The 18,852-nt window shown below is 40.1% G+C and overlaps 2 protein-coding genes across 2 annotated transcripts in view; one reads left to right on the top strand and one right to left on the bottom strand.

The window, feature by feature from the left end:
* Window positions 1-18,852, top strand: part of LOC124377358 (NACHT, LRR and PYD domains-containing protein 12-like) — a 578,147-nt gene that overhangs the window by 56,274 nt on the left and 503,021 nt on the right.
* Window positions 1-18,852, bottom strand: part of LOC124377359 (NACHT, LRR and PYD domains-containing protein 12-like) — an 839,056-nt gene that overhangs the window by 670,045 nt on the left and 150,159 nt on the right. Inside the window, exons 4-5 of the mRNA XM_046836796.1 lie at window positions 18,476-18,486; window positions 7,733-7,759 (exon numbers count right to left, since the gene is read on the bottom strand). Coding sequence (XP_046692752.1) covers window positions 7,733-7,759; window positions 18,476-18,486 — 38 coding nt within the window. The remainder of the gene's footprint in view (window positions 1-7,732; window positions 7,760-18,475; window positions 18,487-18,852) is intronic.

Here is an 18,852-nt window from a genome sequence, read left to right as displayed (position 1 = left end):
ACCCTGATCCAGATACACAGTTTTCAAGATTGCTAAGCTCTGCTTTTTGGAGGCGGATCTGAAGTTTTGCTTTGGTTTGCTGCAGTTTGGTCAGCTTGATTTGTTTCTCTGCCAGGAGTATCTGTGCTTCTGCTCTTTCAGTACTAGAAAGGTGCAATTTGAGCATGCAAAGTTACATGAAGTGTTAGGTTGAAATGTAACCCAAAAGAGTGTTGGGTCAACGGATACAACCGGGACTTGCTGAGGGCTTGGAATGCTAACATGGACATTCAGTACATTCTTGATCCATACTGCTGTGTCATGTACATCCTGTCCTATATATCCAAGTCTGAACATAAGATGAATGACCTGCTGAAAACTGTGGTAGAAGATGTATGTAAAACTAATGTTAACGAAAAGATGAAATGAAACAGATAATGCAGGCTTATTCCAAACACAGACAAGTAAGCTCAGGAGTCTGTGGCACGTACGTGCAGCTTACCCTTGAAGAAGTGTTCACGTGCTGTCGTGTTCATACAAACTGATGACGACGCATTGAAAATGAGTCTTTCCCTTAGTGCATTAAATTACAAAAACCCAGATACTGAGGATGTGTGGATGTCAGGAATCGTTGAGAAGTACAGAGCAAGGCCTGAAACACCGGACTTTGAAAAATTGTGTCTTGCCGATTTTGCCTCAAACTCTCTCTAATGAGACGGACTCTCTAATGGCAGTTTTGGAACAATTGCCAAAATTGTCTATGGCCGTCAAGCTAAAGGTCAAAACGTTCACCCCCTGCTGAACAACATGGGGTACGTTCAACAAAGAACTGTCGGCAAGCCTGCAATTATTAGGCACGCCCGCTTCTCTAAAGAAAAGCAGCCTGAGAAGTATTATGGCAGATTGCTGAAGCTGTATGTTCCTCATCGCTCTAATACACAGCTCAAGCAACCAGCTTATCCTACATATGAGCTGTTTTACCACAATGCCTTCATAGATGTCCGACAACCCCGTCTACGTGTGCCAGTGTGCACAGTTGTAGTAGAGAACCAGAAAAGGTTTGAAAGCACACTGCTAAATTGGACCAAGCTTTTGAACTTTTACAGGAGCAGGGGATGTTTGAGAATGTGTGGACAGCGTTCACCCCAGAAATGGAAGCTGAAAGTTTGGAGTGCATCATGGAAAGGATCGATGAAGAGCCCGAACAGGTGAACAAGAAAGACGATGTTCCAGAGTACCAGCTTGTTCGTGAACATGGTGACGGACTTGTACCAAAAATCGAGGCACCACAGTTGAGTGTGGATTATGTACAACAGCTATATCGAAGTTTGAACCAGGCACAGTCATCAGTGTTCTACACCGTCCGTCAATGGTGCCTGAAGCGCGTGTGGGGTCAGAATCCTGAGCAGTTTTTATATTTTGTGTCTGGCGGTGCGGGATGTGGAAAATCGCATGTAATCAAGTGCATATATGCGGAAGCCACCAAGATCCTACGCTAACTCCCACGATTTCAGGAGCAAGGTGACATGTCTTCACCAACAGTGCTATTGACTGTGTTTACCGGAACAGCAGCTTTTAATATCTCTGGTAAAACTTTGCACTCCAATTTAAATTTGCCCAGGACATTAAGCCCACCGTATCAAGCACTGGGAAACTCTTTGGATGCTGTTAGAGCGGTGTTGTCGAACACAGAGATTCTCCTCATTGACGAAGTGTCCATGGTTTCGAAGGATCTGTTCGCGTATGTCAACTGGAGGTTCCAACAGATCAAAGGCAGCAAAAAACCTTTTGGTGGAATCTCTGTTCTAGCGGTTGGAGATTTTTACCAACTCCCACCTTTAAGTAAACCAAAGCCTCTGTGTGTGTATGAAGGTGGTGTGCCTGACAACTGGAAAGACTATTTTCAAATAGTCAACCTGACAGAAATCATGCGTCAAAAGGAAGATCTCGCTTTTGCAAAGCTACTGAACAGAATCCGTGTGAAGCCAAAGCACAAGGCTCTCACTAAAGAGGGCAGGGCGTTGCTTGCTCCGGGTAAACCTGTAAAAGGCAATAAACAGGATTTACCTGATGTCATCCAAGTGGCAGCAGGAGTACGTGTAATGGTAATGAGAAATCTGGATGTGGAGGACGGACTCTCTAATGGCAGTTTTGGAACAATTGCCAAAATTGTCAGTAAAACAAAAGCTGGTGTGATGGCAGTAAAGATGATCGGACTTGAACTGGACAATCCCAGTGCTGGTCAGAAACACTGCAAGAGACTGGACAGTAAACAGGATAATCTCGTTTATGTTGAGCGCTTTGAAGAAAGAATCAGCAAAGGAGTGGTCAGACGGCAATTCCCGGTAAGGTTAGCCTATGCCTGCACTGCTCACAAAGTTCAGGGGATGACGATGCAGTCTTCTGTTATGTCGTTAAAGCATTTTTTTTGAACCAGGAATGGCCTATGTTGCTCTTAGCAGAACAACTTCGCTTGATGGACTGCATATAACAGACTTTGATGAAAAGAAAATACATGCAAATCCAAAAATAACTGATTCACTTCAAGGCATGAAAACGCTCTCATTCAGTGGTGTTATGCCACTTTTAGAGCATGTCCAGCTCACAACACATGACCAGAGTATTAAAATAGTCCATTACAATGTACACACCACCAAATGTTTCTTGCCGATATTCTGTGCATAACGGAAAGTAACTTGTCCGGCTCATTAATTCCACCAAATCTACAGCTGAAAAGGTATACTATGTTTACCCGCAGCTACATAACATATATGGAGATGGCAAAAAAAAAGAAAGATTTGGTGGAGTTGCTATATACTGTAAAGAAATGATTCAAGCCCAGGCCAGACAGTACATACATAATGTGACTGATCTTGAGTTCCTCCTTATCAAGATCGATGCTCCAGTAACAGCGACATTTGTGACTGTATACCGCACAAATCTTTAAAGTTTGCTTTAAGCTATTGAGATAATGAACTGCTGGCCAGTCATTGTATGTGGAGACTTTAACGAGGATCTACTGATAAGTACCGGAAAGAAACCGATACTGGAGCTATTTAAATTCAAAGGTTATGAACAAGTTATTTCAGCTGCCACTACAGACAACTGATCACTGCACTCCGTGATCATGTTTACATATCAACATCCTATTTCTGTGCTGAATCAGGAGTGTTGCAAACGTACTTCAGCTACCACAATGCAGTGTATTGTGTTTTGCACTTCTAATCGTTAAAAAGTTCGTTGGTTATTTAGTTGGTTCCATTGACAGTTGTTTGGTCTGTGCACTACTAAGCGGGCTTTTTTAAGCTAGTAGTGTCAGGCGTTTAGTTTTTACAAATCTTTCACATACACTCCATGTATTTATGCACACTTAATATCTTTTGATATTGAAATACAGTGGGCTTCCTATCAGTGTGATTGGGCTTTATTGAATTAATATCATGACTGGACTTGTATATATTATTTTACAGTTGTTGGGTCTGCTTCAAGCTAGTAGTGTCTGGCCTTTAGCAACCTATGACACTTTATTCAACTATGTGAATCCATTTATGTATTTCATTTCCTTTTGATGTTAACATTTGTTTGGTCTGTGCACTGCTAAGCGGGCTTTTTCAAGCTAGTAGTGTCAGGCCTTTAGCTATTACCAATCTATTAATCAAATCAAATCAAATTTTATTTGTCACATACACATACATACAGGGTACGACATGCAGTGAAATGCTTTTAACGACGGTCCGGCATGAGGGAATAAAATAGGGTAAAAAGGGGAATAAAATATAAATATATAAATATAAATATAATAAAAAAATTTAAAGAAAAATATAGTAAGAAAAAGAAAGCAGATAAATAAAGATATAAAGATATCTAAATATATATGTATATATACATACATATACATATATACATATATATACATACACAGAAAAAGTTTATGGCAGTGTGCAGTTAACCAGTAAACAACAGTAAACAGTAAACAGTAAACAAGTTAGGCATGTTTTGATTGTCCATAAGTGTCCGTGTGCAGTAAGGTGTGGTGTAAAGTGTCCTTGTGCGGAATGGTGTGGTATAAAAAAGAATATAAGAAATATGAAATAAATATGAAAAGAAAAAGAAAATATGAAAAGTAAAGTGCACTGTGCTGTGCAAGTCCAGTGTATAATGTGCCGTAACGAAAAGTGTGATTGTGCAGGGGAAAAAAGGGTGATGATGGAGAGAGTGGGCCAGTTTTAGATCCTGGGTGTTTCCTGGTTTAAACACCGAATGGCCTGCGGGAAGAAGCTCCTCCTCATCCTCTCTGTGTTCGCCTTCAGGGAGCGGAAGCGTTTCCCGACGCAACAGAGAAAAGAGTCCATTGTTGGGATGGCTGAGGTCCTTCACAATTTTCCTGGCTCTGGTCCTGCACCGCATGCTGTAGATGTCCTGCAGGTCAGGAGCTCGGTGTGGATGGTACGTTCAGCTGAACGCACCACCCTCTGGAGGGCTCGTCTGTCCTGCATGGTGCTGTTCCCGAACCAGGAAGTGATGCTACCCGTCAGAACACTCTCAATAGTGTTGAGAGATAGTGTTAAGCGTCTCAGATGGTACAGACGCTGCCGGGCCTTCTTCACCAGGGTGTTGATGTGACAGGACCAAGACAGGTCCTGTGTGATGTGAACACCCAGGTACCGGAAACTCTCCACTCTTTCCACTGGAGTCCCGCAGATGTTTAGCGGTTGGTATGACCGCTCCTGCTTCGTGCTGAAGTCCATGATCAACTCCTTAGTCTTGCTGACGTTCAGGAGACGGTTGTTCTCCTGGCACCATCTCTCCAGGTTTTTAACCTCCTGTAGGTAGGCCGTCTCGTTGTTGTTGGAGATCAGGCCCACCACAACGGTGTCGTCAGCAAACTTGATGATGGTTGTGGAGTTGGAAGTGGCCACACAGTCATATGTGTACAGTAAGTACAGCAGGGGGCTCAGAACACAACCCTGGGGAGCTCCAGTGCTGAGGGTGAGGGTGGATGAGGTGTGTTTTCCCACCCGTACAGCTTGTGGTCTGTCCGTCAGGAAGTTTGAGATCCATTGACACAGCGGCAGGCTGAGTCCCAGGACCTCCAACTTAGAGGTGAGTGTGGAGGGAATTATGGTGTTGAACGCTGAACTGTAGTCCACGAACAACATCTTTGTGTAATTCCCGTTTCTTTGGTCCAGGTGGCTGATAGTAGTGTGGAGAAGATGTGCAATTGCGTCCTCAGTCGAACGGTTCTGACGGTACGCAAACTGTAGTGGGTCCAGTGTGTCCGGTAGTGAGGCAGTGATGAAGTCTCCGACCAATTACACTTTATTGCTTTATTTGAATCAATGTATTTATTTTATTTCCATTTAATAACATTTGTGCGCTACTAAGTGGGCTTTTCAAGCTAATAATGTCAGGCCTATATATTTTTTTTTTATACTTCTACAATGAACTTTTAGTCTGTGCACTGCTAAGCGGGCTTTTTTTCAAGCTAGTAGTGTCAGGCCTATATTTTTTTTAACCATCTATGACAGTTTAATCAATTATGTGAATCAATGAATGCTTCAAGTATCACATATGTTTGACATGTCAGTCTGTCAATGTACATGTAACATGAGATAAGAATTGTAGGATCCCCACAAGCAGCACAGATAAGAAAAACAAAAGCATGTACAGACAAGATACAGTCAGATCGATGAAAGAGCTTCCAGGCAGATGCAGGCAGGGACTGCAGTGAGAGTAGTCCAGCTGTTCCACATAAGAGAGAGTGACCACAGCAGCAGTGACTACAGCAGACCAATTAACACTGAGGAGAGATCAAGTGAGGGTTCTGTACTTGTATATTTAGTAGAGCAGTTTAGTAGTAAAGTTTATATATATTAATACTAATATTATTAATACTAATGGATTTTTCCATGTCTTATTTCTGTTAGCTTCAGGATAATAGCATAGTGATGTTGATTCATTGATCCATACTATAGCTAAAATACTGTAAATGGAAAAGAAGTTTTGTTATGTTATATGTATTAAAGTATTTGTTTATTCTGACTGACTGGAATGTATACATTGGTATTGACTGTTATTGTTTTGGCAGCAGAAGGGAAGAAGACCAGCATGGTGAGGACACAGGCCAAGAAACGGCAAACAAGATGGGCAAGATCTGGTGAGTGATGTTTGGTGAAGTCACATCTGATAATGTAATGTAATGTGGCTGAAAACCACATCTCTGATTGCAAACCAAAAGACCAGGCCGACACAGCAACAACGACACGTGTAAGCATCACAACAAACCAGATAAAACACAAGTCTTCACTTTTAGTTTAGTGTGGTGTCAAAGTTAAGAAGCTTTTATTCTCATTTCAAGCATAAGTTTTTTTTCTGTATTTCTGGTTTATTTACTTTAATGGACATGGTCACCCTGCAGCTCTACAGAAATGATGAATGAAAGTGAATTCTGTGTATTTATCCCTGATGAGCACTCGGGGCAAATGTAATGTCTTGTTAATAAAATGGGAAGAAAGGTTATCTGTATGTCTTTTGCTTGGGAATTGGAACTAGCTGTAAAATGTTTCATTCAAATTTTAAGTACTATTTTAATAAGCAATTAACAATTAAAAAATAATGTATTATTTTCAACAGATGGATGAGGAGCTCAGAGTGGTCCAGTAGATAGAATTTTGGCAGATGGAAACACACTGTCTAAAGCTAAGTGTCTCTCTACATTGTTGGTGCAGTTGCAGTAAACCTCAAGCTAATACTACATGAAAAGGACTCGGGCTGAGGCATGTTTGTGTGTGTGTTTAGAGTATTCCAGAGTTTGGTGAGGACTATGATGTCTGTGTTGATGACACCTACACTGAGTGAAGAACAGCCTCCACTTCTGTCACCAGTGGCTTTGATGAAGATCATAATTCAGATGGCATCGAATCTGTTGAGTTTGTTTTTATTATTGTTTATGTAATTAATATCATAACATTTATAGAAAAGTTCAATAGAAAATAGATTTAGTGAAGAAGAAAAATATATTTTGGGCATAATGTTTGGGCACATGTTGTATGTCTACAGATGAGGAGCACACATGGACTAGGACCAGCCCTGGATGAGGACGACCCTGGAGGACTAGCGTGGATGATGTCTAAAGAACCTTATGGAAAAGAAGGCACATAAAAAAGGTAATTTGTGAACCAAACCAGTTCTTTTCTCTAATTATATTTGGCAACATGCAATGTTACTTTCACTGTTCACATTTGTTATTTTTTTCAGTGCCACCCAGATGAGGATGGGTTCCCTTTTGAGTCTGGTTCCTCTCAAGGTTTCTTCCTCACGCTATCAGAGGGAGTTTTTCCTTGCCACAGTCGCCACCGGCTTGCTCATTGGGGACAAATTAACAATTTCAAGCAAAGTACACGAGAACGGTTTTAGGTTTGTTAAACGTGTATTTATTTTTATTTTTACTTTGTCTGACACCAGTCAACCATCTCACTACACTGTGTTTTGGTTCTGTTTGTGAGAAATAAACCTTCAATTTGAATTTTGATTGTAAATGTAATTCATTGACATTGATAGTAGTGACAATTATTATTTGAGTTTTATTTTTACTTGATATTAACTATAAAGAAATGACCCGTTTATCTCTGTGACAGTAACTAGAGTTTATTTACACCTTTAACATTCTTTAGGTTCTAAATTTAAATCGTTTAAAAACATTTAAAATAATGTATTGTAATGATCTTATTCTGAATAAAAATGTTATCAGTACATCACTTCAACCTGTTTGTTAAAATAACTTTTCTTTGAATTTTGTGTGCTAAAAGACACTTTCTGCTTTTCCATGTATAGTTGTCGGTAAAACTGCTGCTCCTCACTTGTTTAATGGAACACACATTTTTATTAATTAGTAACATTACTACACCTTTACACATTTCGTGGACTGTTTTTCATACATGAAGCATCATTATATGCCCCATTAAATATATCTTGGTATATATCTGGTGTGTGCAGCTGTATGCATATGTATGTAATCATGAAACTTCAGAGACGTGTGTGATGCGTCTAAAGACTCGCCATGGTGAGGAGACTTGGACACCTTGTAATGTGCTGATGTGTCTGGACCTGCCCACTCTCAAAATGATGGCAATAACAGGTTTGTGTTGTATCCAAACGCTCTCTCCAAATAAGGTTGTGTGTGGCATGTCGCACTAAGAGTGAACTTGTGCACCTCTAGCGTTAGGCACTAAAACCGATACGCCTCTTGCCCAGGGTCACGCCCGGGGTGTAGAGTTTTGCACCAGAAAGCACTACTCACATTTTTTCCAGGAAATGTCACATTCTAGTATTACAATTACAATTTCTTTTTTTGTTCCTGTTTCTTCATTATTACTGTTATATTTTTAATTGTTGTAATTTAATCATTAACATGTTCATTTGAAGCCGTTTTGCTTTGGAGCGTAACTAAAATGTGTGTGGGTTTCATGCTGGGTTACTTGGTCTATAAAGGAGAGTGAGGAGTGCTGGATGAAAAGTAACCTCACATGACCTCCACAAGCACTTTGTGTTTTAGTTTGAGATGAATTTGTTGATGTTTAATAGTTTGTGTTATTGTTATTATTATTTTTATTTTAAATGTTGTTAATAATCATTTGTTGAATGTTTTATTTCTATGTTTAATATTTGATAAAACCTGTCTGACTGAACAGACCCTTAATTGATGCACACAGATACACAGAATTGTGCTGCACAGACTACAGTATGTGTACAGCAGTTCTCTGGAAAGAGATTATTAAGCCACAGCACATGCTGACAGGAAAGTCCCAGTGATGCAAAATATGAATGCTGTCTCCTATACATTTGGCCAGCTATACACACACACACACACACACACACATAAACGTATATAGGGTTGCACAAGCCAGTGCACTCTTAGCGCCGGTCCCAAGCCCGGGTAAATGGGGAGGGTTGCGTAAGGAAGAGCATCCTTCCAAATCAAATATTCGGACCACGAAAGAGAAATTCATACCGGTTCGATCGAGGTCCTGGTTACCAACGACCGCCACAGGTATCGTTAGCCTACAGGGTACCGGTGGAAATTGGGCTACTGTTGGCTGAAGGAGGAGAAGGAGAGGAGGAAGACGTCTACAGAGACAGCAGGGAAAGGACAAGTGGAGGTTCGGGAACTTAAAATGTTGGTACTATGAAAAGTGAGTCTGGTGATACTGATCTTTTTATCTCACTTACATTTCTTTAATATTCCGGAGTTGATATAAATTTTTTATGTTAATTTACACTTATTTTAGTGTAGAACTCGATTTAATTAAAGTTTCAGGATCCTCTTTAACACTGTACCGGCGTTTTTAACGGAAACTCGTACGAGTCCCAAATGACTCGATGTTGAAGTGCACTTTGTAGGGTGATCAGGAAAGGCAGGGCTTTTGTAGTGCACTAGTGTATGAACTAAATATGTGTTATTTATCTACATTTCTCTGTAAAAGGATGTTATTTTGTGTAGTGTCTCGTACACTATGTTTAGTGCACTACATAGTGTTGTGTAGGAGAATATTTGGGTTTATTTGAGGTAGAAATGAAAGAAAATATGTAAATACTGCTGTGTTGAAGTGTGTGTGTGACTGATTTTCAGGTAAAGTCTGAACTGAGTTCTCTGAAGTGCACTAATCCAGGCTCATTCGAGAGTGTGCCCCTGTAGCCGGGGCCTGGTACTGCACCTGCATCATCGAAAATTAGCATTTTTTACACAAGTGTACATTTTCTGGACCATGATTGGTCAGATCAGCACATTTTGGGGGGAAATCGTGACAACAAGAGTGCAAATCTGAAAGAATAATAGCAGCTTCAGTCAACTGTACAATGTTTTTACAAAGAAGGAATAAAAACAGTAACTTTTGATCAAAAAGACTTGGAGAAGGAGGCAAAACAAATGTAGAAGAGATTCTTCAACATTGAAAAAGAACATAACGAAGATACATTTTGATAGAATCTCCTCAAGAGAAGGTTAATATCGTGAATATTCTCAGCAAAACTCGTTACAACATAATTCAACACTTAACTACTTAAATCAACGTATCCTTCTCAGGTTGTGTGTCTTCAGGTGGATCGGAGCGGGTCTCCTGTTTGTTCTAGATCTGGTCTGGTGACACCTTTCCTATTCTTGAGGTTATTGGTGCTTGAAGGGCAGGTGCGACTTAAGCACCTAAACAGCGCCCTTCTCCCACCTCACGGGGCCAGCGACACCAGAGTTCCTATGTGAAGTGTTCTCACTTTCCCCGTCTCCCATCAACCCCTGTTCCGGGTCTGGCACTCGTTTGCACCGGCTGGCGTGAATCAACGTGGCTCTCTCTGCGACATTCACAGCAGTCTGCGTTGTCAGGAGCACCTGGAAAGGTCTCAGCCTCCGTTTGGTGTTCCGGCTCTTTCTTCTGAAGTACTTCACCGCTTCACTTCACCCCGTCTCCCGATTTCAGGTTATGTAGAGGCGTCTGCTCCGGTCCAGGAAGCGCCTCCTTCACCTGTTTGTGGGCGACAGACAAAACAGAGGACGGTCTGATTTCAGTGGATATTGAGGTTTGCACTTGTGGTAATCAGATTTTGGCGTGATATGAACCAGCGATCTTTAATTAAACCCACATCATGTTTCCTTTGTGCAGACAATTCCTAAGGAACTGTCTGTAACCGTGAGCCATCAATTGAAATTTTGGTAAAAACACGGTCTAATGAACGACACATTTGGTAGAATAATTCCTATCTAGCGGGATCATTTCCACGACCCCCTCGTAACTGGAACAATCCAGTTTAAGAAGATTGTGTAAGTGTTTGATCTTTAAAAACTGTTTGATCCTCATCATGTGAAAATGTTACAGTTTAATGAAGTACTATTGTGTAAACTGTTTGTTAACTTCGGGACAGTCGCACTGGATCTGTTCTGGTGGGACTCACGAGCATCAGGTTGTACAAACAGTTCACTCGTGACCTACGTGACCTCTGTACCGGTCTATAACAGTAAAGTCTTAACACAGTAACATTTATCAAAATAATCACACCACACACACACACACACACACACACACACACACACACACACACAGACACACATACACACACACTGTACCCCAACTGACCCACCGCCTCACACTCTCCCCCTCTTTAATTTCTGTTTTGTTTCTTTAGGTTTTTTTTGTTTGTTTTTTTACATATGAACATTAAAAAAAATAAATAAATACATTTTTCACACACACACACACACACACACACACACACACACACACACACACACACACACACAATGAGCACCAGTCGCTCCAGAATTAGTACAGCATAACAAAATTCAATAAAGTCTGTTACAGTGTGATTATGTTTACATTAATAGCTAAAATGCTAGTGAGCTAACACTGTTTAAATCACGTTTCTCTATTAAACAGCTTATTTTTTATTTATATATATACATTTTATTATAGGATATTAAATAATATTTTTACTTCAGGATCACTATTTACATCACTAATTAATACATTACAGAAAATTATACCTAAATTATTTACTATTTCTCGCCGCCGCCATCTTGTTTTCGCGCTTTCCCACGTTTCTTGCTGTAACTGAATGAAGCTCCGCCCACCGCAGTGTTAACAGCAACTTTATTGTGCTTTAAATATTTTCTATGTGCAGTGCTCGAGGCTTTGAAATTCTGTGTTTATTTTTTTCTAGTGGAAGTTCACCATGTTACTTGTTAGAGTTTTGGGACGCGGAGGACTGAGAGGAAAAGGGTGGGGACGTGGTGAACTTTGGCCCAAATGTGTGCTACAACTTAGTGATGGGAAGTCCGATTCTTTTTTGCGAATGAGTTCTTTCGGACAGTTCGTTTCGAAGAACCAGTTTAAAAAAACGGTTCACCAGTTCTTTTGCCTCCTTACGTCATGACGTCATGCATATCCAAACGTCATCTCGGCAGATGAACATACACACTAAACACATTTAAATAAAGTCATGTCTATTTATTTTGTACCTTGAAATTAACATGAGATTTAAACAAAAGGCATTTCATGATGCAACAGTTGCAGACGAAGCAGCCAAAAGCATAACTGCTGCTGCGGCAAGGGTTTGGTCCAGCACCGAAGAGCAAACTCAAGCTGAGCGCACAGCTCCTTCTTTATCTGAACAAGTGTCTTCAATCTGGAAGGATTTTGATTGAGAGAGTGTCTGATGCAGTCAGCATCAGCAACCCAACATCCACTGCAATGGCACCAATGCGAGGTTATCTTGCAGAGACCTTAATTCCCAGAACAGAAGACCCACTGGCATGGTGGAAATCATTTAATATAAATTCTACTTGTGGAAGTGTCATGATTTACTCTAATAATAGTTAATTTATTCATTCCTTTTAAACAATCAGCTGGTTTTAAGGAAAAACAAGGAATCACATTTTTGTGCAGCATCCATGATTATGATCATACAAATCCATTTGGTGAAAAAGTATTGAACATATGAAGAAAAGCAGGTGAAAAAAGGCATGGAAGTCAAGACACCAGCTGAAATCAATCAGTAATTAGAAAGCAGTCCTGCCCCGTGTCAGTGAAAATCAATATCAGCTGCTTCAGTCCCAACTAATGGCCTGCATAAAGGTGTCTCATTACCAAGGTGTCACACAAGAAACATCTCATGATGGGTAAAAGTGAAGAGCTCTTACAAGACCTTCACAACCTTATTGTTGCAAAACATACTAATGGCATTGGTTACAGAAGGATTTCTAAACTTCTGAATGTTCCAGCGAGAACTGTTAGGACCATAATCCAGAAGTAGAAAGAACATAATCTTACCATTAAGCAGCCATGACCAGGTGCTTCTCACAAAATTTCAGGCAGAGAAGCAAAAAGAATATCAGAAGAGTTCTCCAAGAGCCAAGGACCACTTGTGGAGAGCTTCAGAAAGACCTGGAATTAGCTGTTTAGAAGAAAAGCGCCTGCTGCCGAAGAAGGGAGACCTGACCCAGCTGAAGAACTGGTGCCCAGTGTCACTACTGTACTGTACTGTACTGTATAGGTATGTTGTTCTCTATTTCCAATATGAAGTATGTAAAAGTAGGAACCCTTAATCTAAATGCTGCTAGAGCTGGTCAGAAAAGAATGGTGTTGTTTGAGTTTATAAAGCTGAAATGGATTGATGTCATGTTTATTCAGGAATCACACAGGGATCATAAAACTGAAGTGGATTGGATGTGCTCTACTAGTGGAGGAGTAGCAATACTCTTTTCAAAAAACTTTCTACCAACCGCTTACAAAATGGAAGAAATAGTTAAAGGGCACATTTTAAAAGTACAAGCAAAATTCCAAAACACAGAAATTAATATTTTTGTTAATGTTTACGCACCTTTTAGGCAGAAAAAAAATCCTCTTTCTAAACAAAATCAGCTCCACTTTAAAAAACATCAATTCAGAAGGTTTTTTGTTTCTAGGTGGGGATTTTAATTGCACTGAAGATGATAAACTGGATAGGAATCACAAAGAACCACATATTAGCTCTCAAAAAACACCTGTACAGCTGATCAGAACTTCTGATTTGTGTGACATTTGAAGGAACATGAACACTAAGACCAGGCAGTAAACATGCCCACAGCAGGGGTAATGTTTTATCTATGGCGAGACACGATAGATTCTTTGTGTTTAGTTTTCATGCAAATTGTTTTAAAAACTGTAAAATCGTCCCGCAATGGAAAAACTAGAAAACTACAACCCCAAATCAGAAAAAGTTGGGACAGTATGGAAAACGCAAAAAAAAAAAAAAAGAAAGTAGTGATTTCTAAATTTACTTTGACTTGTATTTCATTGCAGACAATATGAACACAAAATATTTCATGTTTTGTTCGGTCAACTTTGTCATTTGTAAATATACATCCTTACCTTTCATTCAGACCTGCAACACATTCCAAAAAAAGTTCATGGAAATCCAGGAAGAGAGAGGAAAAAAAAAAAGAAAAGGAAAATGGTGCACTTATGGTTCTAGCACACAGATGAAGAACAGAAAATGATCTAGGTTCAGAGGAAACAAGGGGCTCGCCAGTCTCCACCAATGTTGAGCTCCTAGCTGATGGTAGAGTTCTAATTCAAGTCCAGTGAGAACTCCTGTGTGTGTGAGGGGGGTTTATACAAAAGACTTGTATGTTCCTTGGGCATCTCTGTTACAAGTTGTTTTGTAGTTTTATTACAGTGTCAGATTCTCATGTTGATTCTGATTCCGTGTTCAGCAATGGCAACACATGTACTGTTTTATGTTACAGTAAGTTGAAGTATTTTGAGAAGCAGTAAAGTAAGCTTTGTTTTGTGCATGGTAACTATTCTGTGTAAGAAGACAGGTTTTCATTTGAATAAATAATTTTGACTCTGAATGCATGGTCTTGATTTTAGTTTATATAACCTTGTTTTAAGTTTAAATGCTTTACTCATTTTAAGACAGATTACCTTATGACAAATCCTAAATTAAGAAGAATTGTCTTGTTTAAAAGCTCTGGTCTTAAGAACTTTTCACACAAATTAAGAAAAGCAAACTCTTAAAAAAAGAATTAACAACTTAGTTTTAAGTAAATTACACTAAATATACTGCTTTAAATAAGTATTTTAATCCTTGTTTTAAAACACTTTGCTATTTTCTAAAGGCTTGGTATGTTTTCTTATTTTAAGAAATCTTATCAAGTGTAATTATCTTACTGCATTACTTACATTGCAGCACTGACGCTGAAAAGATATCATGCAGCCGGACCTGCATAAAGCTCTATGGGGAAAAGCCTTAGACATTCAGCAATTTTAAGGTACCACATGGTTTAAACAATTCAAGCCTTTACAAAATTAAACTAACTTTAAAGATGTCTTAATTACCTTGTCCCTCCATAGTGCTGATCTTCTCCACCTGCTTCTCCATAGTGCTGATCTGCTCCACCTGCTCCTCCATAGTGCTGATCTGCTCCACCTGCTCCTCTGTAGTGCTGATCTGCTCCACCTGCTTCTCCATAGTGCTGATCTGCTCCACCTGCTCCTCCATAGTGCTGATCTGCTCCACCTGCTCCTCCATAGTGCTGATCTGCTCCACCTGCCTCCATAGTGCTGATCTGCTCCACCTGCTTCTCCATAGTGCTGATCTGCTCCACCTGCCTCCATAGTGCTGATCTGCTCGATCTGCTCCACCTGCTCCTCTGCAGTGCTGATCCTCTTCACCTGCCCTTCTGTATTACTCTTGGGCTCCACCAGCATGTTCTTGTCTCTTCCACCTGTGTGGTCCTCACCTCCTCTGGGTTGCTTGTGTAATCTCCTTGTCAGGTTAATGTAAATAATAAGTATTACTAATTTAAGTATTAAGAAATTAAAACTGGGCTAGTATCAGAAGCTCTAGATATGACTATGGAGCCTGAAATAGTAAACGGTCATCAGAGAACAGACAGCACAAAACAGGTGAATAAAAAAAAAAAAAAGTATTATACAAAATAAATTGGCAGTTATTTACATTCCCTGCCTACCTAAAGGCTTCCTGAGTGCACAGAGAACTCAAAACAAACTCAAAATAAAAAACATAAAGAAAGAGTCCATAGAAGTTGTTGATATGTGTGTGTGTTTAGAGTATGTTCTTTTCACTACCCGGGTAGGTTTACGTATGTTCTTCTCTGTATCACAAATGAAGGCACAGGATGATGCTGGTCCAAAGATGCCACGGCTGGCCACACCGGGCTCTTGATCCGTTCACTTCTGCGGGTTGGCTCGCCACTGACCGCTAGGTTCAGATTCAGATGGTCTATCCCTTTCTAAAAAAAAATCTATACATACAGTAAAGAATGCATTAATTACAATTGCCTCATTTCTGTTCAAATCTAATCAACTTTTCTCCCTTCAAATATCAAATTAAATATAACCATTTGTAAAGATTATAAATACTCTAATCATTGTGCAAATGAATAAACTTTAACTCTAACAAAGTAGTTCAATGAAATAAAACTTTAAAACCTGTTTTGCATCTTAACATTTTAACCATCACATTTTACCATATTCATTCTTTTTAACAGCTAAGAAACTTCTCCTCCTCATATACATATACATACACAAACATGTATATTCACAATTAAATGAACTAAATCACCCTTATTTTAAATACATGTATATTAACTTTTAAGTCAACATGTAAAAAAACAGTATAAAGGCACCTTTAGCGGTGTAAACACTATTAAAGATCTGCTACAGTGGTGTCTAGCTTAGCTAAGCTAGCATGACAAACCAAATAGGACTTATAGATTGTTAACAATTAGCATGCAGCTAGCGCGATTAGCGATCTTTTATAAGCATCTTAAACAACATAAAACAATTTGAATCAATTTGAATTGTTTGCTTTCTAGCAACTTCTTCACCGGAGGAGCTTGTTTTTAGGTGAATTACCTGGGGTGTATGGGCCACCCGCAGGCAGAGTAGAGTGTTGCACTTCAGTATCCTTAGGTGGGTTACACTCTCCCCTCCTAACTTATGCACGTCCCTGTGCATGTCAATGTTCAAACAGTTATCACCGGAGGAAACAAAACAGGGGGACAAGCTGATGCATCATTCTCACTTATGAGGTCGTTCCACACAGTGGTCAGTCTCCTTGAAAGAATGACTTCACCACTGTGACTAAGGGGGTTCCCAGTTCAGTGTAGTCCAGCCGCCTAGGTGGCTGACGATTCCTCATGGATCTCCTGACTAGGTCATCAGTATCAGCCTGTTCCTCTGTCTCATTAATCTCCTCTTCTCCTTCATTTGCAAGAACATTTGTCTCATCACATTCTGGCATGTCAGAGGGGACTGGAAGTTGTTCAGGGCAGTCCTCATCCAAGCCTTTTACAAGGTTACCATTGTCAGATAAGTTTGTCTCTCGTTCCACAGATTCACTTCCAGGTAGGTCTTTTATTTCCACAAGTTCATTTCCAGGTGTGTTCGGGTTCTGTGTTACTCTGTTGACTGGAGCAACATCGGGTAGGCTACTCTCATTAGCTGGAACATCATCAATCACCTTGTTAAAGTTTGTCGTCAGACTCTCTTTAGAATGACTTGGACCATGGTGTCTTGGAACATCTCGCGAGACAATATATCTGGTTACTTCTGGAACCGGTTCTTTTTGGGACCAGGTAACAAGTGTGACGGGATCTGAGTATTAATGTCATTTTTTTATTAATTGGATAATCTCCTGCATAATCGTTGTTGTTTTTATTAATGGCCTCGTCTGTATTGCCTCGCTCAGCGTTTTCTTTTTATGAGCAACAGACTGTTGCGTATGCCAGCATGATGAGCTGATGAGGGAGGGGTGGAGACTGTGCCCTTTAAAAGCATGCTGTAGAGACTGTGAGAGAGAGCGCCTTACGGAAAACGGGCAGTCACGTGGGAATAGCGGAAGTGTGACTGGCGAGCTGGCGTCTTCCGGAGACCGCGTGGCGGGTGGATGAGCAACAAAAACACGCTGACAGACTCGGAGGTTATACCAGTATGCAACGAGTGTAAGCAAATCAAATCAAATCAAATTTTATTTGTCACATACACATACATACAGGGTACGTCATGCAGTGAAATGCTTTTGACGACGGTCCGGCATGAGGGAATAAAATAGGGTAAAAAGGAGAATAAAAATATAAATATAATAACAAAATTTAAAGAAAAATATAATAAGAAAAGAAGGCAGATAAATAAAGATATAAAGATATATACATATATATGTATATATACATATATATATATACATACACTGAGAATGTACACAGAAAATGTTTATGGCAGTGTGCAGTTAACCAGTAAACAACAGTAAACAAACTTTTGATTGTCATGAGTGTCCGTGTGCAGTAAGGTGTGGTGTAAAGTGTCCTTGTGCGGAGGTGTGGTATAAAAAAAAGAATATAAAAATATGAAATAAATAAATATGAAAAGAAAATATGAAAATGAAATGGAATGTAAAGTGCACTGTGCTGTGCAAGTCCAGTGTATAATGTGCCGTATACGAAAAGTGTGATTGTGCAGGGGAAAAAAGGGTGATGATGGAGAGAGTGGGCCAGTTTTAGATCCTGGGTGTTTCCTGGTTTAAACTCCGAATGGCCTGCGGAAGAAGCTCCTCCTCATTCTCTGTGTTCACCTTCAGGGGAGGCGGCGTTTCCCAAGCAACAGAGAAGAGAAAAGCAACTCCATGTGCAGTGTATACGCTGAAGGACGAGGTTAGCTACACTATGTGATGAGTGCGGGTTGGACTGGCGTGTAGTGACGCCGAGAGAGCGAGAGGAATCACGCTGTGAGTGGAGCGTAAGAGTGTTTATCGCGGAACAGAACACTCTGGTTACAACGCTGGACTTCGCGTAGACTGGGTAGTGGGAATTGCTACCCGGTCCTATTGTGAGTACGATTTTAGCCATTATACTCCGGGAAGCCAGACCATTGAATGAAAGACTCCAGTTAAACTTAACCGGTTGCACTGTTTGACCTTAACATTTAATACAGAAACTGATGATTGCCAGTGTGCTAGCTTATAGTCACTTTGTGAATTTTTATTGCTATATCCCGGGTGCTGTGCTATTGGAGTGGTGTGATTGTGCTGTGGTTTGGAACTGTGTGCACGAAAGTAATTATTGGGGTGTTGTGTATAACTTGTGAGCTAGAGATACTGGCAGCTGTCTTATCTGTTTTACAGTGTGCTGTTTAAATCTGGTGGAGACTTAGGCCACTGTAGGACTGAATCGAAGTGGTGCACTTGCTCTGATCGAGCCTGGACAGATTGGACTGCTCCTTTGGACTAACATCATCTTGCATCCTTCTTAAGGACTTCTCAGTGTGCTATTTTTTAATTGAATGTTGCATTGATTTCCAAATCTTAAATCTTTTTATCTGTGTA

Source organism: Silurus meridionalis, chromosome 23, assembly GCF_014805685.1.
Source record: "Silurus meridionalis isolate SWU-2019-XX chromosome 23, ASM1480568v1, whole genome shotgun sequence".
Lineage (NCBI taxonomy): Eukaryota > Metazoa > Chordata > Actinopteri > Siluriformes > Siluridae > Silurus > Silurus meridionalis.
The sequence above is the reverse complement of the archived record's forward strand: the minus strand, read 5'-3'. Positions and strand labels throughout refer to the sequence as shown.